Source organism: Zeus faber (genome assembly GCF_960531495.2).
Source record: "Zeus faber genome assembly, chromosome: 6".
Taxonomy (NCBI): Eukaryota; Metazoa; Chordata; class Actinopteri; order Zeiformes; family Zeidae; genus Zeus; species Zeus faber.
The window spans coordinates 6,484,653-6,511,828 of NC_137201.1; the positions used below are offsets into that span (position 1 = coordinate 6,484,653).

The following is a 27,176-nucleotide window of genomic DNA, read 5'->3' on the forward strand; positions in this document are numbered from 1 at the left end:
AATAATTATTATTATTATTATTATTATTATTATTATTATTATTATTATTATTATATTATAATTATAATTATAATGTTTCACTCTTTCAAGTCTTTCTTTCTTTTGGGTGTCTCTTTTATGATTTAATCAATTTTTCATCAATAATTATAATAATAATTATAATAATAATAAATATAGCTGCAGGCATCAATACATAGGATCCAGTTTATTCCATGGGCACACTACACGACTTTCAATGTCGTCAGATCGCTTTCTTTCGCTCTTATGATCGGGAGTCTTGCAGTGTTGTGGTTTGCAGACTACATGACTGATCGGTGACAGGCGGGTCACACATTACAAGATCTTTCACCAGGAGGAATCCCCGACGAGTCTGTCGGGTCTACAAACTACATTTTGACACGAAAACACACGCGTGAGGTGACGTGATACCATTCGCGGGACAGGATTATTTCTCTCTCGTTTGATCAAGAATCAAACGAGAGAGATAAAAAAAACGAATGAAACCAAAATTTAAATAAGTAATACATTAAAAACCTAAAGAAGAAAAGTAAAATATGTACGTTGTGTGTTTCTGGCTGCTGCTCACTGCCGTCACTCCCGTCTCCCCGGCTCTCCTTCTCGACCCCCCCCCCTCCCCCACCCCCCGTGTCTGCTCTCCATGGCTGTAGCTCGTTGTGTCTCTCCTGAGTTGAGCCCGACATGACCAGATATTAAACCTGCTTGACATCTCGCCGGCATCTGCGTTCGCGTCGTGAGCAGTTCACACCACAGGCTCATCGCTCATGGGCGCACGCTATGATTTTCCTCCGATCTGGGGCTTTGCTCGGCGATCGCCAAAAGTGGAGAGTGGAAAATCAGGCTAAAATCACGTAGTCTGTACTCGGCATTAGTCTTTTTTGGTACGTTATACAGTTTTCCGGGTTCTCCCAAAATGCAGCATGATGTTCCGTATTTACTTTCAACGCCGCATGGGCTCGGTCTGTCGTCTCCTGGCTGCACGTCTCGCAGTGAAACCACCATGCGGTCTCACAGCGCAGCCCTCCTGTCTTTACAACAACCGCCTACTGTATGTTTGCCTGTAAACCAGGACTTCTCGTTGTTATAACTCACCATGTTGTCTGTGAAAATAGAGCTCAACTCTCAGTGACGGACAGGTGACCCTTTGGGGTCGTGTTGGGCAATGATGACATATAGTAGTGAGCGAAACGTGACCATATGATGCCTTGTGGGGCAAAAAGCTACAACCTGCACATATACAACGAATTGGATGATGATGTCACAAAGCGTCCTACTCCACAAATTCGTCTCACTCCACCACCCGACCGGAAGTTTCAGAACCTTGAACGTATGAACGTGAAAGAACGTTCAGTTACGCTGGTCAAATTTAATCGGTTTTCACTAATTCCTGCTCCAAAACTTGAACCACCAGATGTCTTGGTGCCCTCGAGACCTCGACCGTGTCCGTGGGTCCAGCGGTTGTCGTGGGACAGACACTTTTAGCCAGAAAGATTCCAAGGAGAATAAAAATAAAAATAATAAAAATCCAGATAATCATAATAAAAATCGAAATAACAATAAATAATAAATAAATAATTATGACTATTTTTATGATTACTTTGAAAATGTTGCACAACCATTAGCACACAAGATTCAGAGTTGTTCCGACTCTCTTTCCCTCTCCCTTTCTCTCCCTCCCTCCCTCTCCCTCCCTCTCTCCAGGTGAGAAGCCCTACCAGTGTGACTACACAGACTGCGGACGCAGGTTTTCCCGCTCAGACCAGCTCAAGAGGCACCAGCGGAGGCACACGGGTTAGGCCTCACGCTTCCGTCTTTTTTCCTCCTCTCCCGTTTCTCACCCTTACGTCTCTTAGCATGGCTAGCAGGGTTTTATGATTTGAATCTCAATGCAATATTTTATGTAGTTGGTTTTTTTTTTTCTTTATTAGTTCATGTATATTTATTTATATATTTTCCAATTAAATATTAGCTATCTATTTTTCTCATAATTTTTTCTCTTCATATACAGAACATGTATTTTTATATGTATTTGTTATTTATTGATTGATTTCCATTTTATTTTCTTATATTTTTCCTTCTGGTATCGCTACAGTTTTTAACAGCTGGGCCAACTCTGGAGCCGCAAGCCTTTGCTCTACTATGTTTTTCTGTTTCTCTTTGTCTATGTGTATTTGTGTGTGTGTGTGTGTGTGTGTGTGTGTTTTCTGTGTGTGTGTTTATGTACGTGTTTGGGTGTGTGTGACGGCACATTGAGTCATGATTGCATTTGGGCTTTTGTATGATGGCAAATATATATTTTTGCCTGTGTGTGTGTGTGTGTGTGTGTGTGTGTGTGTGTGTGTGTGTGTGCGTGTGTGTGTGTGTGTGTGTGTGTGTGTGCATGCATGCGCACGCCCATGTGTGGTTTTTAGGAGTTAAACCCTTCCAATGCGAGACGTGTGAGAGAAAGTTCTCTCGGTCTGACCACCTTAAGACACACACCCGGACTCATACAGGTAAAACAAGTGCGTAAACTTTTAATTTTTTATCTACATCTTCTCCATCCATTTCTGACACCATATGTCAATAAACAGTGTTAGGTAGACCCCCCCCCCATCCTCCTTTTCACGGTACCCCGCCCGCAAGACCCTAAACTTGTTTCTCGCTCATCCTCTCTTTTCTCATCCCTCTCTTTCCCCTCCTGCCCCTGCCTCCCATCTGCATCTCAATCTCTCGACTCTTCTACCCCCATCCGCTCCCTTTCCATCCATTCCTTCTACGCCTCTCTACACCTTCCTTCTCTCTCCTTCTCTCTCCCTCTCTCTCGGCGCCTCTCAGGTGAGAAGCCGTTTATCTGCCGTTGGCCAAACTGTCAGAAGAAGTTCGCTCGGTCCGACGAGCTGGTGCGACACCACAACATGCACCAGAGGAACATCAGCAAGCTGCAGCTGTCCCTCTGAGGGGACACCTTCTCTGGTCACGTTGGGAGTCAGATTATTATTTTTTTTTTTTTCCTTTTTTTTTTTTTTGGTGTGTGTAAATCTAACCGTAGAGAACCCTTCGAAATCCTGGGAGGTTTCTGTCCTGGGATGTCCCAAGCAAAAACAAATAAAACAAACAAAGCATTTCTGTTGGTTCTTCATTACTTCCTGGTCGGCCAGAACACACCGCTGGACCCCAAATTCCCCTTCTGGGCCAAAGTGTTGGGTTCACGTGGTCAGTTAAAAGTTTCTGAACCGCCTGACCTTCAAGTCCCGTGTCCTGGGACGCAATCTATACTGTGACTGTGAAGGCGTTCGGCCCCTGGGAAGGTCTCATTCTTCTGCCTGGCCTTGTATATACGTAAAACTCCTACAACCGCCGATCAGTCGTACGAAAGCTGGTCTCCTACCATTAGCGAAGCAATTACTGAAGCAAATTACTACAAATTCCAAACAGGGGGCAGTGGCCCATGAGGTAGAGTGGGGTTGTCTCGTGATAAGAATATTGCCGGTTTGATCCCCGGCTCCTCCCGCTTGCGCGCTGAAATGTCCTTGAGCAAGACACTTAACCTCCCGAACTGCTCTCGACGAGCCTTGCGTGACCACCTCCTTTTCTGTGTATGAACACGTTGGGCTAAATGGGCTAATGTAAAATGAGCACAGTATTCAAACCGCTCCCGTTGTTCTGACACCCTTGTCCTTCAAATAGTGCCATTTCAATAAAGACATTTAAAAAATGATTGAAAGCTACTGGCTGGCTTTGGTCAACATGGTTTGGAAGGGAGGGAAAATCAGCAGACCACCATAGGTGGCTGAAAATTAGTCGGCGAGAGAGCATCTCATAGTCCTTCCACTTTATATCAAAAACCGCAGTCAACGCAGCTTTGAAGCCACAATCTCCGATTGGAAGAGGAGAGAATTGGCGTAAGCCACCTTCCGGCATCCAGCACTCTGGCAGGTTATTCCCACGTGATATAATAACGAGGGAGACGACCTCTCTCATGGTGTAAATAATGGCTGGAACTACTATACGAAATATATAATCCTTTATTTATTACCGTAGGTTGTTTCATTTTTTTGTGAATAAATAATTTCTTAATATCTTTCACTGGAATTATTTTCTATTTTTTTTTTTTTTTTTTTTTTTTTCATTGCTGTCTTCCTGTTTGCGACAGGCCTGTAGTTCTGGTCTTTCCCTGAGAATTGAATGGCATCGAAAACCGATTTTCACCTGTTGTGTTTTCGAGGAAAAAAAAAAGTCAAAGCAAATGTCCTCGTGAATGAATGATTTTCCCACAAAAGTTCAGCTTCTCAAACTCTCGAATGCACCGAGGCCGGCTGTCTCTTGTTTGTGTGTAAATAGCGGCGGACTTGCGAACCTGCGCTACCTTGTGGTCGAGATGTAAATAATACTTATGCAAAATACAACAACAAAAACAAACTGTATGTAACTTAACTAATTAAGAACTCGGAGCCAAGAACTGTTTGCAATTTTCCTTTTGTATTCTTCTTTGAAAGTGGAATTAAATCCCAAGTGTCGTAAGAAACACCGAAAGTTGTGGTCGCATTTTGTTTGTTATTACGGTTCAGCTAGGAGCCCTATTGCTATTGTTAATGAAAAACTGACGTCAGTAATCTATGGATGTCATGGATCCGCCGCACTCACAGACAAGATAAATAAAATGTGTATTCGGGGCAGTCTTGACATGCGTTGTCCAAGTTTGATCCAGATCGGTCCATTATTGTCGAAAAATTAAGTAAAAAACTGTATTTTTTTTATCATCGCTGTAACACATGCGCATGATCGCGTGCACAGGTCACATGATAGTATTGCAGTCTAGTGATTGGTCAACAACTGGGTCCTCACCAAGATGGCGGCATATGCAGATGGATTTGACGTCAGAACTTCATGGATGTCATGGATCTGACAGTACACAGTTCACGTGATAGCACCGCAGTCTAGTGACAGATATAGTCGAGATTGGACTTGAACTAAAGGAATAAGATACAAACTCTTAACCATACACAGTTACAGAGTAACAGGTATTGTTTTTTTTACTATTAACCTTAATTATGTTTGAAAAAGATTCAGTTAAAGTATTACCAGAAAACAACTGGATTAAACAAAGTGCAGCGTATTAAACATCATAAATACATACGCTTCTGAGGACAACTCAAACGCACCAGAGTAAGTTCTACAAAATAAAAACCCAATGACATCACTGTCAGAATTCAGTCCTGAATTATAATTACTGATAACAATAACTTAAATAAATTACAGAATAGTAGGAACATGTATTTATTGTGTATATGTTTTGAAAAAAAAACTGTTACTATTTGTTACAATTACAACAAAAATGTGTTGCCCACTACACACAATTTATTTCATGATACATACTACTACTATACATACTATAATACTATACATTATTATTGTATATCCTCTACAACTGGAGTCAGTTTAACCACTTACCTTAGTTTATTTATTTATAGGTTTATAAAAAAATTGTATAAAGGTTTTCTGTTGAACTACTAAACTTGCCATAAAATAATTATGTTCCCCAAAGTGGATTAATAATCGTGATAAATAATCGTGATCACAATATTGAATAAAATAATAGTGATTATCATTTTAGCCATAATCATCGAGCCCTACTTCAGAAACCCACTTAGAGCCGCAAACACCACCCGATCATAGAATAACACTGTAACCAGGCCAAATGAACTTCTGCAGTCACAAAACACACCGGAACAGAAAGCCAACGCACACTTGTCCATTGAACTTTAACAAAGGGCCGACAACCCTGGACCCCGCGTATTGCTGCCTGCAGCCATATTTGTTGTTGTTGTTGGTGGTGTTTTTTTTTCTTTTTTGAACTACAGTTAATATTTTAGTATATTTTTCATTCAGAAGTTATACTATACGATTATTATGTAGTATATTATAGTAATTAATTGTTATTTGTTATTAATATTATTATTTTTTTCAATCATAAGAAAGCTTAAATGAGGAATCAAACTCGAAAAATAAAAAAACCATCGCAGGAAAAGTCGACCTCGCAGCGCTATGGTTCCGTTTCCCAAAAGTGAAATAATTCATCGTTCTCGGGCTCAAGATGAATAAATGTGAGCAAAAGTCCCGAATTGACACATACGAGCACACACACCACACACACACACACACACACACACACACACACTCTGGACAGTACCATGCTCTCCTAGTCTCTATCTCTGCAGATTCCTCTTCACATTCCTTGGCTCAGCAGCAAGAGCAGATAACACACCAACAACCCTCTCTCGATATATCCCTCGCTCACTCTCTCTCTATCCTCTCTCCCAACACTCAGTTACTTGCTTTTCTTTCTCTCTCTCTCTCTCTCTCGCTCTATCCCTCTCCCCCATCGCTCAATTTCTTGCTTCTCTCTCTCTCTCTCTCTAATGTCCTTTCTCTCTTAGTTCTAAACCCAAATTCTTCACTCTCACTCACTCTCTCCCTCTCTCCTCCTCCCTCTCCCTCACTCTCCCTTTTCCTCTCACACACTGTCTCTCTACGCCTTCACCCGCCCCCCCCCCCCTCTGTTTCTGTTTGCCTCTCTCACTCGCTTTCGCTCTCCATCGCATTCTCTCTCCCTCGCCTTCCCTCCTTCTCTTTCCTTCCCCCCCCCCCCCTCCCTATCCCATTTTCTTCCCCTCTCTCCCACTCCTCCCCTTGCTCTCGCTCTCATTCTATCCCTCTCTCTTGTTCTCTCCCCCTTTCCCGCTCCCTCTCTTATTAATTCCATAATGTGTTATTTCAAGTAAAACATATTAATTTCGTCAAAACAATTTGCCTGATCTTACCTGATAAAACTCTCGAAATGAAAGGGGGGGGGGGGGAGTGGGGCGGTGTAAGACAGTGTTTCGCTTGTGAATGTTTTATCATAAGTTTAGCCAAAGTGTTAGTGTAAATCAGAAAATGTGTCCAATTCCCCTGGTGGAAATCCCCCCAAACTCCCCTCGGCTTGGGGTGCTATATCTCTGCTGTCGGACAGGAGGGCCCGCATCTATCATCCACCCCCAAACACACGCGCACACACACACACACACACACACACACACACACACACACACACACACACACGTGCATATGTGTGCGTGTGTGTGTGTGTGTGTGTGTGTGCTGTATCTCTTTGATGTGAGGCTGCTGCTCTGTGTAACTCTGTCCCCTCTTTCAACACACTTTCGTGTATTCGCTATCGGAACCCGTGTCAGCCCCCCCCCCCCCCCCCCCCCCGTCCAATAACAAAGCAAACATAACGAAGCGTAGTATGAAAAAAGATGCTTTTGGGTTGTTGTTTTTTTTTTACAGTCGCTGGCTTTTCCTTTGAAGACGACAACACAGGAATGTTAATGTCCTGGTGGTGAATGAACTCGGACGCTTCAAAATACAAGCGGAGTGGGATGGATGGATTATTCGATTTGGGCCTTTACGTTGTATTTATTTAATTATTTTCAATTGCTGTGAGGTGACATTTTGCTCGAGTACAAAAGTTCAAATACTGTGACAAAAAGTTAATCAATAAAAAAAAACGTACTTAATTAATAATATGTAAGTACTTTCCCTTAAATGTAAATTCACAAGTTAGAGACAACACCACAACAGACTGATTGAGTTGTAATTAACTGAAGATAATATGCAAACTGCTGAGTCATACAAGATAAGAGATGATGGTGATGGTGGATGAGACAAGAGATGGTGCGGGTAAGATGCTGGGTGGCATGATGGATGGTGAGCTTGACGAAAGACAAAACACCAGGAGCCTTGACTTGGGATGGGGAGAAGAGTGCTAATGGCATCAGGCCTCAGCCGTGGCTTTGGATCCCCTGGTGGTTCCTAAGGGATGGGAAAAAGGGAGAGAGAGAGAGAGAGAGAGAGAGAGAGAGTGCGAGAGGTGGAGACCGGGGAGGTGGTGGGTTGCGAGAGCTAAGATGACCGAATGACTGGTAGATCTGACGGGTATATGTATGTAGAGTTTATTGGTAGTAGGTGTGGTTGGGGCGTGGTCTCTGCTCCCGAACATCAGTTAATTCTAACCCAGTTAAAGTATTAAAAGTAAAAGTTATTTTCATATCTTGTGCCCAGATATAACATAATCATAATTAGCCAAAATAAGTCTATAATATGTCATAACATGCTAGTGTGATTTTCTTTCTGCAGATGTGTGCTCATTCATGTGCTGATTACAATTAACGATAAAATAGAATTTATATAAATTTAGGAGAGGATTTATTCAGATAGGATTTTCTCCTCTGGGAAATCCTAAACAATATTCTTGATAGATATATACAGTATAAACCCACATATTTTTCAATTTTTTTCTTTTTTTTACTAAAATAATGTGACTGTGTTAGAAGTTTAGTAGAGTGTAAAAGTGTAGATATTTAAATTGAAATCTAGTGGGGTGTAAGTGGGAAGTCCCAGAAACTGAATCGACTTCGATAAGCACAGGTACTTGGAAAATGTACTTAACGTATGTAATTTTTCCCCGCTACACACAAAGGATAGTTACCCTTCCCGAAACGGGTGTGAGTAAAAAATGGCATGGCAAAGAACGTTTCAAAAAAATTGTGAAAAACAGAGAGATGAAGAAAGAAAAGGAGAGGGGGTGGGGTGGGGGTGGTGGGGGTGGTGTTCCGTTTTGTGTGGAAAGGAGAAGGAGAGGAGGAGACAATACCGTGGTTTGTTTAGGCCCTGGTACGGCTCAGCACAGCCCAGTTTCCCTGGGAGTTGAAGAAACACACACACACACACGCACGCGCGCACACACACACGCACACACACACACACACACACACACACACACACACACACACACACACACACACACACACACACACACACACACAGTATATACTGTGTATGTAGATATATACATATATACTGTGGCACCTGCTGTTACTGCAGTCCAAAAGAGGTCTTGGAACAACACACACACACACACACACACACACACACACACACACACACACACACAGACACTTTGATTCAGCTCGGATATGTGAAAGTGGGGAGGAGGGGAAGGAGAGAAGCAAGATAATGAGAAAAGACGAGAAGCTTTCAAAGTGGGTCTTATCTCACTTCAACGACCCCCTCCGCCCACTGACTGACAACACCAGCCGGCCTTAACTCCAGCGTCGATAGCGCATGGCAATTAGGGACAAAGAAATCAGCTGAAATCTCTCACATTCACAAGCGGACTCTCGGAATGTGCTCAATTCTGACGAAGCAACGGCGTGTTCACGTGTGTGCAACCTTGTGCAAATCAGATAACGCCTGTAACCCAATGCGCGTGTCTCCAAAACAACGCTCAAAGTTTGTTTCAGAAAAATTGACCGAAGGAGATGTGTTCCCCTACACGTCTCATTTCATAAGATAAGATAAGATGAGATCAGGTAAAATAACACCAATACTAATCGCTGGAGGGGAATTCAGGCATTACAACAGCAAAACAAAACAAAAATAAAAACTTGAGAAATGGAATGAGCCAGTGCTGATCTACTTTTTTTTTTAAATTATAATCCACTCAATAAGGCATTTCGTGCAAAACGTGATTGTTTTCTTCATAACTGTACTTTTTTATAGGAACAGGAGGCAGTTTAGCCAGACATCCTGAAATGCAAATGTAAAAAAAACAACAGCAAAAGAAAAACTAAAAGTATTGGAAACCGCAAGGCGGATTTCAGCAGATACCTCCAAATAATAAGACCAGTCTGAATGAGGACAAAAAAATAGCTTCTCTCCAAATCCAAGAGTGTCAAATTGTGCACTTGGCAAACCTTGCCTGGTTCATATCGTCTTAACGAACAGAAAACACGCTCTCTCGCTAGTCTCCACCCCCACCTAGCGGCAGACTGATGTCATTATAGGTAAATAAATGTTTTTCTGAAACTGCGTGAACAACACGGGAGTGTCTGTTGAAATGAATGAATGAATGAATGAATGAATGAATGAACGGATAAACAAACAAATAAACAAAAAAAGAAACAAATAAATAAATAACTAAACACATAAATAAACACATAAATAAACACATAAATAAATAGATAGATAGATAGATAGATAGATAGATAGATAGATAGATAGATAGATAGATAGATAGATAGATAGATAGATAGATAGATAGATAGATAGATAGATAGATAGATAGATAAATAAATAAATAAACCGTTTTTACATTTAGAAGCTGACTACGAATTCCATTAAAAATGTCGACGATGAGAAATAACATTTAAAAAAGTGTCCTAAAAGTGTTTTATTAGAACTTGTTCCATAAAATAACATTATATTACCACAAGACACAGAGTTCTGTATGTTTCATTTTGTTCAATGGCTCAGAGAAAAATATATAATCCAATATTTCTTTGTTGTTGTTGTGTTTTTGATTTAGTCATTTAGATATTACGTTTTTCTTTCTAATACAGGTCCTCCTTACTTAACTACCTACATGTTTAACGACCGTTCAGACTTACGACCAGCTCTCTCCCCGGTCTGTACAATACCGCGCTGCGTGCGCGGCGTCTCGGCGTCAAGCATCTCATCGCCCTTTATATGCTGTATACGCTATATACACTATATATACTATATACACGATATATACTATATACACTACATATACTATATACACGATATATACACTCCCATCACTGTTCTCAGCCTTAGTCTCGTTCTCGCAGTCTGTCAGTATTAACTACGCTTGCGTTGGCATTCGCCACGCCCCCTTACCGTGAAATAACACGGGTCCTCGCTTATCATTAATTCACTTAACGACCTAGGAACAGAACTCGGTTGTTAAGTGAGAGTAGAGTACCTGTATGTGCTCAACAAAAGTTTCCTCTAAAAAACGAACACTATTTTATTTTCCATTCTCCATACAAAGTAAAGTAAAAACATTGTTACATGGTTGACGGTGTATACAGAGGATGTTAAAAACATTTTAAACGTGTCAAATTTAAGAGAACAAGAAGTTGATCACGCCAGTTTACGTATGACGTCACGGCGTTGAAAGCCTTAACGGCGGGTGTTTCGATTCGTGTCACGTTACGGTCAAGCGGGAACCCACTCTCACTTTCGTTTTAGGGGTTAACGTCGCTAGGTTTTGTTTTCCGTCGAAAGGCTGTCGAGTTATGTTTCTGTTTACGCTGAGCCGCGGCGTCCGGAGTCAGAGGAGAAACCCAACCGGCAGGGAGACGCTGCCATGTTCGCTTGGGGCGACGACACGGCCTCTGGGTTTAAACCCGCCGCGAAGACGAGCCGTCCGAGCCCGACTCACCGTGAGAACGGTGTGACGTTCGTGGGCGACAGGTTCGACGTGGAGCAGGTGTCCGCGGGCGGAGATGCGGTGGCCTACACCAGGAGCGACGGGATGGCCTTCATCTTCCCCATCACGGAGAACCCCGCGGGGGAGAGAGTCGCCGGAAAACGCAGTAAATTTCCGTCTGGTTATGGCTCTGTTTCGGGTTTTTCTATTCCCGGTTTCTGTCGTCGTTTATATTGTTGGTCTGTCTCTCTGGCTGCCTGTCTGTCTGTCCAACTGTCAGTCAGTTAGCCTGTCCGTCCAACTCTCTGTCTGTCTGTCTGTCTGTCTGGCTGCCTGTCTGTCTGTCCAACTGTCAGTCAGTTAGCCTGTCCGTCCAACTCTCTGTCTGTCTGTCTGTCTGGCTGCCTGTCTGTCCGTCCAACTGTCAGTCAGTTAGCCTGGCCGTCCATCTCTCTGTCTGTCTGTCTGTCTGTCTGGCTGCCTGTCTGTCCGTCCAACTGTCAGTCAGTTAGCCTGTCCGTTCAACTCTCTGTCTGTCTGTCTGTCTGGCTGCCTGTCTGTCTGTCCAACTGTCAGTCAGTGAGCCTGTCCGTCCAACTCTCTGTCTGTCTGTCTGTCTGTCTGTCTGGCTGCCTGTCTGTCCGTCCAACTGTCAGTCAGTGAGCCTGTCCGTCCAACTCTCTGTCTGTCTGTCTGTCTGGCTGCCTGTCTGTCCGTCCAACTGTCAGTCAGTTAGCCTGGCCGTCCATCTCTCTGTCTGTCTGTCTGTCTGGCTGCCTGTCTGTCCGTCCAACTGTCAGTCAGTTAGCCTGTCCGTTCAACTCTCTGTCTGTCTGTCTGTCTGGCTGCCTGTCTGTCTGTCCAACTGTCAGTCAGTGAGCCTGTCCGTCCAACTCTCTGTCTGTCTGTCTGTCTGTCTGGCTGCCTGTCTGTCCGTCCAACTGTCAGTCAGTGAGCCTGTCCGTCAAACTCTCTGTCTGTCTGTCTGTCTGGCTGCCTGTCTGTCCGTCCAACTGTCAGTCAGTGAGCCTGTCCGTCCAACTCTCTGTCTGTCTGTCTGGCTGCCTGTCTGTCCGTCCAACTGTCAGTCAGTTAGCCTGTCCGTCCAACTCTCTGTCTGTCTGTCTGTCTGGCTGCCTGTCTGTCCGTCCAACTGTCAGTCAGTTAGCCTGTCCGTTCAACTCTCTGTCTGTCTGTCTGTCTGGCTGCCTGTCTGTCCGTCCAACTGTCAGTCAGTGAGCCTGTCCGTCCAACTCTCTGTCTGTCTGTCTGTCTGGCTGCATGTCTGTCCGTCCAACTGTCAGTCAGTGAGCCTGTCCGTCCAACTCTCTGTCTGTCTGTCTGTCTGGCTGCCTGTCTGTCCGTCCAACTGTCAGTCAGTTAGCCTGTCCGTCCAACTCTCTGTCTGTCTGTCTGTCTGGCTGCCTGTCTGTCCGTCCAACTGTCAGTCAGTTAGCCTGGCCGTCCAACTCTCTGTCTGTCTGTCTGTCTGTCTGGCTGCCTGTCTGTCCGTCCAACTGTCAGTCAGTTAGCCTGTCCGTTCAACTCTCTGTCTGTCTGTCTGTCTGTCTGTCTGGCTGCCTGTCTGTCCGTCCAACTGTCAGTCAGTGAGCCTGTCCGTCCAACTCTCTGTCTGTCTGTCTGTCTGTCTGGCTGCCTGTCTGTCCGTCCAACTGTCAGTCAGTTAGCCTGTCCGTCCAACTCTCTGTCTGTCTGTCTGTCTGTCTGTCTGTCTGTCTGTCCACCAGTTTTATCGTATGTCAATCTGTCCAACTGTCAGTTAGTCAGCCTGTCCGTCCATCTCTCTGTCTCTCTGTCTGTCTGTCTAATTGACTGTCCAATTGTCTGTCTCTCTTTCCAACTATTTGTCTATTTGACTGTCCATCAGTCCGTCTGTCTGTCTGCCCTGCTTGTCTGTCCAGCTGTCAGTCTGTCACTGTAGGATCCATTAAACAAAAAATCAAAACAGTTGTCAATTTCGTAAACACGTGTACAGTATATGTATATATACACACACATACTGTTCATACAGTATATGGGTAGTTGATGTGAAATGCATTGTTTTAAAACCACGTAAAGCAATTATCATTAAAGTTTGGAAAAAAAAGTTTAATATGTATGTGGACATCATGTTAACTTACGATACGATACGACACAATAAATAATAACGTTTGTTGGACATTTCCATCAAACTAGTCCAATGTCCTCAGGTGTGACTCTCCTGGAACATGGTTGGGGAACTTTAAATATTTATACAAAAAACATAAATAATTCAAATTGTCATCTATAATGTATAATAATAATAATAATAATAATAATATAATAATAATCATCATCATGTATTATGCATTATTTGTTAATGACAATTACAACAAAAAAGACAAAAGTAAATTTTGTCATTTTTAAAACAGACATTTACTTGACCAACCTTTTCGATTAAAAGGACCTAATTTTACCGAGAAGTACAGAATACATTTCAAAGGCACATGCTGTGAAAAGAAGGAACATTTGAATCCCTCAACTATCGTAATTTTTCACTTTTCTAGCATCACATCACCACTGGAGGGGGCTATTTTTCCCATCCTTTGGGGTGACGCCCTAAAAATGGTGATATAAAAAAGTTATATCTTATAAAACATATTACATGAAACCATGTAAATATTCCCATATGCAACCTGAGGGAAAGCTTAGTCATTACAGCAAGGCCTAAAAACAGTAATATCTTTGTACTGTACACACTAATTCATTTTTTTATTTCCTTTTTAAAATTGAAATAATTGCAAAACACCCAATCATCAAGATTTTCCTCAAAGTGCTTGTAATCCGATTTAATTTAAGTACAATACTTAACAAAGTAGAATGGGAAGTTAATGAAATATAAAGAATCAACATTTATATGGAAATCGATTTTATTGTTTTCCCATTTTTCAAAAACTTTTATGTCACAGTGGAGGTCAAATTTGGGGGAGAGTTGAGATATAAAATTCATCACCAATATCTATAACTGGAAAAACATAAAACCCCACATACATTTTTCAATAGTTTTCTTTGCCATGCAACCATAAAATGCGACCATATGGCAAAAAATACAAATATAGTGTGTGTGTGTGTGTGTGTGTGTGTGTGTGTGTGTGTGTGTGTGTGTGTGTGTGTGTGTGTGTGTGTGTGTGTGTGTGTGTGTGTGTGTGTGTGTGTGTGTGTGTGTGTGTGTGTGTGTGTGTGTGTGTGCGTGCGTGCGTGTGTGTGTGTGCATGTATTACACGTTCAGGGTTATACAAGGTTTATATATAAGGGTTTTTCACCTGAAAATAATGCAGCTTCGTTTCTCCAATTTAGATTGAGAAAACCTGAAAATATATGTTTTAATTCATTCAGTGGCAACATTTTTTTTTCAGTGTACGAGACAATTCAATTGTTTCTTATATTTACAGGCATGGCCTTTCAAGAAAATAAACAACACCCACAATCAACAACAACCCACTTTTATTCCTGTTTGTTGGATGAATGACCAAAATGTATTTGTTTGTCTTGTTCCTTCAGCAAATATCAGAGGGAAATGGAAATATCAGTCTGTGAGCTGTGGGGGTGATGCCACAATCCTACTGTCCAAAGAAGGGAATGTTTTCTGTCTGGGCAAAGGTTACTGTCCTAGGTAAAAATCACTATAGCTAGATAGATATATAGTAGATATCAGTGCACAGCCAAGGAGCACATTTATTTCATGCAAACAATGTCTAAATATTACACAACTACACTATGTGTCCATTCTCTCTCCTCTCCTGCATAGTCCACTGACGCCCTTGAACAACATTGTCATAACTCAAGTCGCATGTGGAAGCCAGCACTCTCTTGCTTTGGCCAAAGGTACAGCGCTCAGCAATCACTTCATAATACCGTCCGTGTTAGTAGCAGGTTGCACGGGGGAACCGGTGATTCTTCTCTTCCCTGCAGATGGGCGGGTGTACGCGTGGGGAAAAGGCTCCAGCGGTCAGCTGGGATTGGGGAAGGCGGCCGCCGACGTGGTGGAAGCCCGGCACCTGGGCGGCCTTTCGTCTGTTCCCCTCGTTCAGATCGCTGCCGGAGGCGACCAGAGCTTCGCCCTGTCCTTCTCCGGAGCCGTGATCGCCTGGGGCGGGAACAGCTCCGGACAGCTCGGTCTGGGCGACAGAGAAGGTAAGGTGTCAGGTGAATAACACCGTTCTAAAGACCTGACTGCAGAGCTGAATGTCTACAAAAGTACAACATTGATGCACTATTTCACAGACAGACACACTCCAACTGTGGTTCATTGTTTGAACTTGAAGAAAACCATTCACATTTCCTGTGGAGAGAATCACACAGCCCTTCTTACAAAGGTAACATCATGACAAATTGTTATTTACAGTTCATTCTTATATAGGGTTTTTCCAAACATAAACATCACAGCCAGTAACAGTTCAATGGAATATGTAAATAAAACAGTGTTCTATAGTATGTGGAGGATTTTTGTGGCAAGTCCAGGGAAAAGGCACTCAATGAAGAACATGGACAAATAAACTTCCAATAGTGTTAAAGGAAGGAGGAAATGTAACTTAAAAATCTGTAAAAAAAAACAAAAAACTGTTCGGTCCTCTCCAGGACGGCACAGTGTTGACGTTTGGTTCGGGCCAGTACGGACAGCTCGGACACAACTCGTTTGGAGACGAACTGCGTCCTCGCGTGGTCACCGAGCTCTTGTCCCTGAAGGTCACCGAGATAGCCTGCGGAAGGTGCTTTGGACATCTTTCAAACGCTTTTACACATGGACATGGACATGTCGCTTTTAGACAAAGAATCCATGTCCATCCATGTTCACACCGTGCATGTTATATAATCCACTGAACCAGGTGTCATACATTGGTGTTAACCGATTCCAAGAAGGTCTACTCCTTTGGCCGTGGAGGTCAAGGCCAATTGGGACAAGGAGAGATTGTTAACCAGTCCATACCTCTAGCTGTTCAACTGCCACAAGGTAACTACACCCGGGAACCAGAGCCCAACACAGAGGATCCAGTAGCCCAATTCTGATTAAATGGAACGTGTACCATCCTCCTTTTGACATTGCAGACACTGTCGGAATGGGAGATTCCCAAATTGGACATATCTTCGCAGGAGGGAGCTGTTCCTTTGCAGTGTGCACTTTGGATCAGGTATGGACAACACGGCGTGGTGTTTGAAGCGGCGACGCTAGGCAGTGCCACCAAATCTGTTGTTTTCCATGAGCCTGAAAACACTGATGCTGATATGTCTGCTGCACAGGGTGCGGGCGAGATGTCAAACAATCTGTTTGAGAGGAGCGAAACCCAAGGATCGCTAGATAATATGATTGACAACTGGATCGCCGACGGCCAGCCAAAGCAATGGAAACAGACTATAAAGTAAGTTTGATGCATGTAAAAATAGGCTCCTTATAAGTTAAATAATTCGACAAATGCACATACATTACATTAAACATGCTTAACATTAATAAAGCTACCATAAGCTGTTGAGCCAATTTGCTTCGATCAATCCAATCCAATATCCATATTTATTCTACAACACAAATATATAATACAAGTAATATATACAGAGATATATATTAATACTAATATTCTTGTAATACATTGTTGACAGGGAAATCAAAGGACTGTTTTCCTCCGCTGCCTCTTTAAATCTTAGCTTCCTGGACAGAAGGTAAAGCCCGCCGATTCTACGACTGTCAGCAGGAGAATTATCGTTGAATTATTTTCGGGATGCATTGATGTGAACGCTGCTTATTTCCTCAGCGACGACAAGCATTTCCAAACTTCGTCGGAATGTTCCGGCCTGAAGTTATCGCGTGTGCGACGTGTTTTCAGGAAGCTGGAAAAGAGCAACAGAGTGATGGCGAAGGTACTGAACAAGCACGTTCATCAATTCCTTATGGGTGCACTCGTGAATTTTAACATGCCACTACTTTTTGTGGTACGGTGCTTGATTATTTAGTTTTTGGCAGTTTTGGCCTCGTATCATACTTTATAAAAGCACAGTAGTTGCATTGATGAACCATTAAGGCTGGGGCTTTGTATTGATATCGATATATTTGTATTTGATTCATGTGAAATTCACTGATTATAATAATAAATTTGTCCCTATACAGATGTTTTTACTGCTAGCTGTTTTTTAGGTTTATTTTATATTGCCAAGTTTTTTTTTTTTGCTATTGTTTCTTAGCACATTGTTAGCTTTATTGTAATTGCCAATCTTTGTAATGTTTCTAACTAACGTCTTAGGTTTATTGCCACTTGTTTTGATTTTTATTCTCATTACTTTATCATTATTATTGCCCATTGTTTCGATGTGTGCTGTTACACCGCACCGCACCATATTTCCCTCCTCCGTGGATGAACAAAGTATCTAATCTTATTCAAAATGTAATCCATTACATGATTGACTGATGAAGCGTATGCCAAAATGCTCTATTCCCAGGTGGAGGACGTCATCCTGCACACACTCCTTCCCTCCCTGGATGAGGGCCCAGTGGCGATGGAGGGATTAAGGGTCTACCTGATTCTCACCGAGTTCTTCTGCGTACTTCACAAGTGCAAACCGCAACAGAGCCCACAGCTTGCGGTTGCCACAGCCATGTCCAAACTACAGCCAGACAGCCTCCAGATCCTGGGTACGCCATGTCCATGAATGTTTCCACACTGAATGATCTGATCGTGGGAGGACCTTTTATGCTAACTTTTTTCACAATACTGTAGGTCACTGAGGTCCCCAGAACATGTCTTTGAAGTTTGTTGCTGAAAATTAAGAATCTTTATTTGTCACATGACCGCACTACAACACATGCTTTTTGGGGTGGTGGCCAGTGAAATGTGGCCTCTGCATTTTTCCCATCCTGGCTTGTCCTTCCCTGGGGGGGGCAGCCAGGAGCAGTGGGCAGCATTCGTCGACGTGCCCGGGGACCTGGTACCAGGTGTCCATCGCTGGTGATGTGTGCATGTTTTTTGGTGGTGGTCCTTACTGATGGTAGAAGAAGAAAGAAGAAAGAAAGAAACAATCTTTATTTGTCACACAACACACCACACTACAACACATGCTTGCACACACACACATGCACATGCTTTGGATGGTGGCCGGTGAAATGAGGCCTCTGCGTTCAACCCATCCTGGCTTGTCCTTCCTCCGGGGCCACAGCCAGGAGCAGTGGGCAGCATTCGTGGACACGCCCGGGGACCAGGTGATAAGTGTCCATCGCTGGTCAGACGATGATATGTGCATGTTTTTGGTGGTGGTCCTTACTGACGTCAGGTGGAGGAAACCCCATGTGAGCACAGGGAGAACATGCAAACTCCACACAGAAAGGCTCCTATTTGGGAGATAACTCGCCGGAGCACAGTGCCAACAGCGCCCCAGGCGGGAATCGAACCCACCCCGAATTCTGTGAGCCAATGGGGTTTGAGACCAAGTTTGGGTTTCTGTGAGCCAATGGCGTTTGACCATGCTTCCAGGTTTAGTTATATTTACTCCATAACGTTCACTGATTTCACCTTATCCGTCCACCAAAATCAGTTTTCTGACCAAATTTGAGGCAAGGGTTAATAAGCAATCCAGTCGCTGAATATTCACTCATAGTAGTGCCTGATTTAGACCTAATTTAAAAGTTAGTTCCAACTTTTGTTGTGATGCTCCAAGCTTGTGGGATACCTCACTGCAACTCTCGGACACAGGGATTTTGTTTCATTTAAACTTAATAAATAAATCCACAATAAAAACACTGTTTTTATTTGTTTTGTTTGGAGAAATGTACAGTGGATGTGATGGAGCAGATGAACATATAATCCGTCAAGAGCTGACATAAGCTCGTGCCGAAAGTAGAAGAAAAAAAACAAGCGGTCAGGCGCCTCAGTGTTTTGTTCACAGCGATTACTTTGTCGTTCGTTTACGTCATTATTTGACACTTTGGCCATGTCTGATATGAACATCTAACATTGTTACATTATATATATGACAGAAAATAGGGAAAAGCATAATAGGTCCCCGTTAAGACTCGCAGATCCCCAAACCAGACCAGAATACTAGAAAACGATATAATAATGGTAGAAAAACATTGCTTTGATGCCCCTCATATGAAACTCGGAGAGTGTCTTTGGCCAATAACCTTGCATGTTCTGACATGAACAACATAAGCAGCGTACTAAACGTTAGCAACTTAACAATGTAACAATATCATGTACCAGATACCAGTATCTGGTATCAGGTACATTCTTCTTTTTAAATGTCCATTCGGATATTATGATGATACAGTTGGTTTGAAGGTTGTTTATCCGGTGGCAATATCTCAGAGATGGAACTTTGATACAGCACTGAAATTGTTCTTATCCTGTAATGTTTACTGGAGGGGTAGATTTTATCGAAACGTTATACAATATAAACATATTTAGGACATAATTTTTGGCCAATGTATAGTTGCCTTTTCATCATGCAGTGCTAGAGTTTGGGATGAAATATAATTTTCCCTTCTACATTGTGTGTGTATATGTGTGTATATGTATGTATAAATATGTATGTGTATATATATATATATATATATATATATATATATTTTGTCCTTTTTTAAATATATATATTTTTATATATATTATATATATATGATTTTATATACACTCACTGAGAACTTTATTAGGAACACCTGTACACTTACTTATTCATGCAATTATCTAATCAGTCAATTGTGTGGAAGCAGTGCAATGCATCAAATCATACAGATATGGGTCAGCAGCTTCAGTTAATGTTCACACGAAATTGCCAAGAGGAATTGAGGATGTTTCAAGAGCAAATGGAGGCCCTCCCCAGTATTAGCATAGTATTCCTAATAAAAGTGTGTGTGCGTGCGTGTGTGTGTGTGTGTGTGTGTACACAGTGGAAACCGCATATAATAATCACGTTACAGTGATCAACTGCTTATATGGATCAAAAAGCTTGGGACAGAATCATTCCTATACAAATGCGTTTAAATAATTTGCGTACTGTGTAGTAATGAGGGAGTCCACTTATAGTGTTCATTTTGGGTCTTTTCATATGAAAAAAAAAAAGTAAACTACGGTAATTCCACATTTCTTACTATACTCCAATGATACTTTGCCTCGCAGTAACCTGTCTGCAGTGGGCGCACTATGCTTGCTGGGGCTTGTTGGTGCTATAGCCCCATCAGGGTTTTGCATAGTACCGGTGTAGCCCTGTAAAATAATAATATGAAATGAAAATAATAAAAAAGGAAGAAAAAAAATGTGGTTCTACAAATCATCCCCTTACAGTGATCACCATAATAGGTATTAGGTAATAGGTCCAATATGTGTATGTATGTATGTATGTATACATTCCTAACTTCTTCCATTCCACTACTAAAAAAACTCGGTGCGCAATCATCCACCTTGTGCTCCTTTAGGCAACTGGTGGAGCTCGCTCAAGCCCTCCTGGATTTTTGAGCATGTTCAGCTGTGGAAGCATGCTTTTTCACAACACGTCCTCTCCATGACTGACTCACAAAACACCATTTTCCAGACCCTTCTACAAGTTCTTCAACATCTCCACAAAGTCAGTGTCAGTTTTTACTATTTGAAACAAATATCTCTCCGGGCTGAATCACATTTCACGTCCTGCAAGATTTACTCCACTTGCAGTTCTGCCAAATTTGATGAAAATAACCTGAGCCTAGACTTTGTTTTTTTTAAAGGCTAATAACATCGCTGGACCGAAGAGAATCCCAGACGCTACTTTTTGTCTGGATCAGATTGATTCCAGTCTGATATTTCTTGAGGAGAATTTGAACCTCTGGCGTCTGAACAAAGAGGTAAAAGAATGTTTGAATGTTCTCCTGGTCAATGGGTGGACCTCCCTTGGGTACTCTGGTTTCCACGTGTGTTGTGTGTTTTTCCACCCATGTAAATGTGCGATAGGCTGCAGCTTCCCGTTACTCTGAATGAAGGATTACGTGGGTAATGAGAAAAAAAATTGGAGCACCACAAACCCTGAACTAGACAGGCAGTTTTGAAAATGGAAAATGGCGTACGTAAGCGATTCTAACATATATTCTGGCTGTCGTCCCCTTTCTTTAGGGTGTGAACAAGAAATCGCTTTGCCACTTCCCTTTTGTGATGAATCTGCGATGCAAGAAAAATATTTTTGACATCAACGTACAAAGGAGGATGGTAATCAAATCCCTGAAATGTGGATTGTATACACTATCCATTCATATAGATTAAAATATATATATATAATAAAGCAATGTCTTTGGAAAGTGCGAGAGAAAAGAGAGAAGCTCAATGGGTTTCTAACAGACTTTTTTTTCATCATCTGTTAATAAATACAGATACTCCTCACTTAACAACCAAGTTCTGTTCCTACAACCAGGTCGTTAAGCAAATTGGTCGATAAGCGATGACCCGTGTTATTTCACGGTAAGGGGGCGTGGCCATTGCCAACGCTAGTGTAGTGAATACTGACGGACTGTGAGAACGACACTGAGACTGAGAGCGATGATGAGATGAGATGAGATGTATATAATGTATAGAGTGTATGTAGTATATATAGTATATATAGTATATATAGTGTATGTAGTGTATAAAGTATTTATTGTTTATATAGTTTATACAGTGTATAAAGTGTATATAGTATATATAGTCTATATAGTGTATGTAGTGTATACAGTATATAAAGTTTGATGCGCGATGAGATGGAAGACGCTGAGACGGCGCACACGCCATGGTATTGTACGTAGCGTACAATACAGACCGGTCAGAACGCTGGTCGTAAGTCTGAACCGTCGTTAAACAGGCAGGTCAAGCAGTGAGGAGTACCTGTAATGAAAATGCAAGATGGAAATATGGAAGATGAAACTTTTCTACAGCAAATCTTTGCCATTAGTGGTTCATGGATAACAGGGTGTTTTGTCATAGATAAACTACTTGTGCAAAACAAATACATTGGCAAACATATTGCAGGCGCAGCACCAGCAATCTACGGGTTTCCGAGTAACTGGTGCATTCGAGTTGAGGTTAAAGCGGGCGGCGCTTGTGGAGGACACCTTTAATCAATTGGGTAGTGCTGACCACAGAGACTTCAAGAAACCACTTGTGGTAAGCAGCTTTGACCCCACTCAATGGTGTAAATCTAAGATATTAAATGATCTACCTTTAATAAAATTTCTAATACTCCTCTTATGATCTTCACAGGTCTACTTTGATGAAGACCCCAAACTGACAAATGTGTACAAACATGACTTTTTCCTTCACCTGTTTCACGCGCTGATGTTGCCGGAATCGGGGATGTTCATGTACAATGACTCAAAGACGCTGGCTTGGTTCCCATCCCAAGTACGGCCATTCACTCATTTTATCCACTTCCATATATTTGTTTTTTTCCACAAGTTAACTACAAGTGTAGAAAAATTGTCCCTCCCTTCCAACAGGCAACCCTAGAGAGTAGAAGGTACTTCCTATTTGGTGTTCTATGTGGATTGGCCTTGTACAACCAGAATATCATACATTTACCCTTCCCAATGGCCCTATTCAAAAAGCTGGTGAAGGTTAGGACTTCATTGGACGACCTGATCGAATTCAAGCCTGATGTTGGCAAGTAAGTAGAAATGTATCTGATGTTGAAGATTGATTCTTTTTTTATATCAGAAAATGATAATGGCGTTATACAAGTCTATAGTATTATGGGCCTGTAGAGCCCGTTGTTGAATACACTATACTGTTCCTGACAAGAAGAATGTTTCATCGAATATAACAATCTACAACCTAATCATTGACTATGTTTCAAGGAGTCTGAAATGCATCTTGGAGGACTACTGTGATGACGATTTACAAAACATCTTTTTTTCGGTTGGTATTTATTTTTGTCAGCCATTCAAGATTCATAATGATTATTGGTAAAAGTTTAGTGGGTCTCATCATTCAACTTCATAACTATTCATAACGACAGGCATTCTGGGATGGTAGAGAAGTCGAACTGGATCCCCTGAATCCTGGGAAACCGGTGACGAGTCACAATAAGTAGGAAAACCCTGCTTATTAAATACAACAACAAATACAACTTTGAAAATTGACTATCTGAAGTCACTTTGATTCATACATGCTATTTTTATTTTATTCTGTTTTGTGTTATTCAAAGTAAATATAATTTTCTAAATTCCCATTTCTAGTTGATTAAATTATATAATCCATTTTATAAATGGGCTCATAAACATGTTGTTGGCCCTCAGCATGTGGCTTAGGGTTCTCATATTGCCACGTCATGACTTGTTTATTTTTCATAAACAGGGAGGGGTTTGTGGATGCCTACGTGAATCACGCCTTCAATACATCAGTGGAGAGGGTGTTTGAGGTGTTCAGACAAGGTTTCTTCAGCGTGTGTGACCAGGATGTGGTGGAGTTGTTCCGGCCAGAGGAGCTTAGCAGACTAATGACAGGCGAAGAGAACTATGACTGGAACAAGCTCAAACAGGTCCAAAACAAGTTTCCTCATGTTCACTGCTGCTGTTATATTAAACTTGTGTTTACAGGTATATTCACACTCAATGCTATGCTTTGATGTTAATGATGACCCTTGATGTGTCGTTATGCACTGGGAATAGAACACGACTTATGAAGGGGAGTACCATGCCAACCACCCCATCATACTGACGTTTTGGGAGGTGTTTTATGAGCTGAATACAGACCAGAAGAAAGACTTCCTGTGTATGTACACTTTCAGGATTGGCAAATTTCTGCATTCCCTGATACACTGACAGTCCAACCGCTTCTCACAAAGTGTTGCTGTTCCCTCCCTACGGTCGTCCTTCTGCAGTGTTCCTGACCGGCTGTGCCCGCCCGCCCATCTTGGGTATGGACCAGATCTGGATGCGAATTAGAGTCTTGTACGGCCCCACTGAGCAGCTTTTCCCGGAAGCTCTGACGTGCCACTTCATCCTGGATCTACCCTTATACTCAACTAAGAAGATGCTGCTGACCAAGCTCACTGAAGCCCTGAGTGGCAAGAGAGGCTTTAGAGCCTCTAATAATTAAGGGACAGGACATGGAAGCTCATTGTTTATCCCCGCTCAATGTTAGGCGTTTGTTAGAAAACAAATCCACTCTCTGAGCAATCAGAATCAGAGGAGCGAGAAGATGGGGCCTTGCATTTAAGCGGCCCCCAGATTTTTTAATAAGAGGTTTGGTGTGGACTGTACATCTTTTCCCTGCATATCTATTATTATCTATACAAACAACATAGTGCCACCCAGTGATTGTGTGAAAAAGAAATTCCCCAAAAAAGTTTCAAAGTGCACAACCGTACAAGGAAGATGTGACTGATATTTTGAAGAGCCATTGTGAAGAGACTAACACTACACAATGTTTGTGTATGTGGCATGCACCTCGTATTTGAATGCCTGTATCTCAAAAACGAACTGCTGAGATGCTGGATTGAGAAGAAGGAGTTGGCGGGAAGCTGAGTGTTTGGACAAGCTGCAGGGAGTCAGTGAGGAAGAGAGTAGCTGAGAGGAGCAATGGAACAGCCATTCTGTTAATACTGTAATTGGAATACAGCCTTGAGACTTCAAGAACAGAATCTCAAAATAAAAATAAACATGTTGGGAAATGCTGAAATTGAGATGGGGTCCGAGTTAAAGAAACTTAAATCTTGTTAGTGAGGAACAACATGGATGAACTTCCAGCTTAGATAAGTCTTTGAACCACTTTTATCAGAATGTCACTTGTCCCACTCACCTTAAATTAGACTGAACCATTGCTTTGGCTCACTCAAAGACGCCTATCTGAGGCAAACCTCCCTTGGTCCTTGGACCATAATTCTGTCCTGCTGGTGCCCATATAGATATATATAGAATGTATAGAATTGAGGGCGTGGACAGAAGACTGCTTACAAGGGTGTTTTGACTGCACTAGTTGGTTTATGTTTAAGGAATCTAAAGAGCCTGTTGATAATTATAATCATAATAGCTTTTCTTGTAGTCTTGTGATTAATTATTAACCCTCACATGAAAATAAACTGATCACATGTTATACTAAACCAAATGTTTATGGTGTTTGTAAAACTTTCAAAAATGTATGCTATAAAACTCAAAAAGGGAAATAATGAAATAACAAAAATAACTCAAGTCTTCTACAAAAACAGGACCAAATAGAGAAAATCCAAATAGAGTTGAGAAAAAGAAACTAGGCCAAGGTCGCATACCCATATATGCCACAAGAGTTCTAGGAAGCATAGAAGAAAAAAGATAAATGTAGCAGGTGTGGTTAGAACCCAATCGCAGCAGAAAGACAGGCAGGGATATTTGGTAATGTCTTTTATTTGTAGAGCGGACAGAAGACAGGCAGGGAGCAGGCAGGATACATTGTCAGGGACAGGCAGGTTCGATAACGAGGAGTGCAGACAGAAGACAGGCGGAGTGGCAGGCAGGATACGTGGTCCGAGCGAGGCAGAGTCGGTAGCGGGGAATCAGTCCGGAGAACGCTGGAGATTCTGGTGCAAGCATCGAGGGCAATCGGGCAATGGGTGACTGGTGAGAGAGGTATATATAGTGGTTAGATTGCAGATCGGGAACAGCTGTGTGCGCAGGTGAATAGAGTTGGATTAATGAGACAGGTAAGGAGAGGGAGGGGAAGGTAGAAGAAGGCGGAGATCATGACAATAAAAAGGAAAAAAGATGATGCATAGTAATAAGGCTGTGACTTGTTCACACCCCACAAAACCTGTGACTGGTTGTTTGGAAAACCACCCCAAATAGAACATCCCTAGTAACAGCGCTGTGACTGGTTCACACCCCACAAAGACTGTGATTAGTTCTTTAAGAACCACCCCCAAAAGCAGAAGCTGCCTGGTAACGGGACGTGATTGGTTAATGTGAGTGGTTCACATTAAAAAAAAAAAAAGAAAATCCCTGGTAACAGGACTGTGATTGGTTCCTGGCACTGAAACGGGCAGGACATGTAATGGGAGGAGAGAACTTTTTGGGGATATAGGGAGGTCCAAGGGATCAGTTTTATAATCAGGCTGCAGAGCCCTACTCACTGTTTGTTGCTGTACTTGACTCTCAGATACACAATAAACTATTTTGCGACAGACTCTGTTCAGTTCCAGTGTTTTTTCTTCCAAGTTTTTTACATTTACATTACGTCATTTAGCAGACGCTTTTATCCAAAGCGACTTACAATTGTTCAAACACCGACGGACGCAGCCATCAGGAGCAATTAGGGGTTAATTGTCTTGCTCAAGGACACTGCAGCATGCTAGCAGGAGGAGCCTGGGATCGAACCAGCAACCTTTAGATCACTAGACCACCAGCTCTACCTCCTGAGCTACCATACCATTTTGAGGCCAGAATAGATGGAAACGTTGTCCAGATATCCAGACTACAATTTGGCATCTTTAAAAACACAGTTTACAAGGTGCTTTGATAGATGAATTAAAAGCAGAGTGTTCAGATCATGAATTTAAAAGGCAAAGGAATATTAATAGACAGAAATTCAATTCATTCATTAAATTGTAAAAGCGGCTAAAGAGACAAAAAATGTATAAATAGATACAATATGATAATAAATAGAAATAAAAAGTAAAAAATAAAAATAGATTAGTAAGTTAAAAAATAAAACAGATAAAAATGGGTTTTGAGAAGTGATTTAAAAGAAGTCACTGATTCTGCCAGCCGTATCTCCTCAGGCGGGCCCTTCCAAAGTCGAGGGGCCACCTCAAGGTCACCTTTCGTTTTAAGTCTGACTTTGGAACAGCCAGAAGGGCCCCGCCTGAGGATCAACATATCTGTTATGTAGCTTGGAGTCAGACCCAGACGTGCTTTAAAAGTGCTCAGTAAAATCTTAAAATCATTTCTGAACCGAACAGAGTGGAGAGAAGC

The 27,176-nt window shown here is 42.0% G+C and overlaps 2 protein-coding genes across 3 annotated transcripts in view; both read left to right on the forward strand.

Moving 5' to 3' along the window:
- wt1a (WT1 transcription factor a) overlaps positions 1-2,957 on the forward strand; it is a gene marked incomplete at both ends in the record, with an annotated part of 27,956 nt that extends 24,999 nt beyond the window's left edge. For both annotated transcript variants that reach the window (XM_080003110.1, XM_080003111.1), the window contains 3 exons: positions 1,720-1,809; positions 2,430-2,522; positions 2,836-2,957. In XM_080003110.1, the coding sequence (XP_079859236.1) occupies positions 1,720-1,809; positions 2,430-2,522; positions 2,836-2,957 (305 nt within the window). The remainder of the gene's footprint in view (positions 1-1,719; positions 1,810-2,429; positions 2,523-2,835) is intronic.
- Positions 2,958-11,215: 8,258 nt separating this feature from the next.
- Positions 11,216-24,330, forward strand: LOC307231598 (E3 ISG15--protein ligase HERC5-like; the record flags this gene model as incomplete). The annotated part of the gene is made up of 13 exons (XM_080002363.1): positions 11,216-11,444; positions 15,230-15,451; positions 15,542-15,633; positions 15,896-16,026; positions 16,144-16,309; positions 22,264-22,398; positions 22,495-22,635; positions 22,731-22,897; positions 23,088-23,148; positions 23,249-23,319; positions 23,587-23,770; positions 23,901-24,003; positions 24,113-24,330. 13 exons carry the CDS (start codon positions 11,216-11,218, stop codon positions 24,328-24,330), a joined length of 1,920 nt encoding a protein of 639 aa, XP_079858489.1.
- Between the last annotated feature and the right edge of the window lie 2,846 nt (positions 24,331-27,176).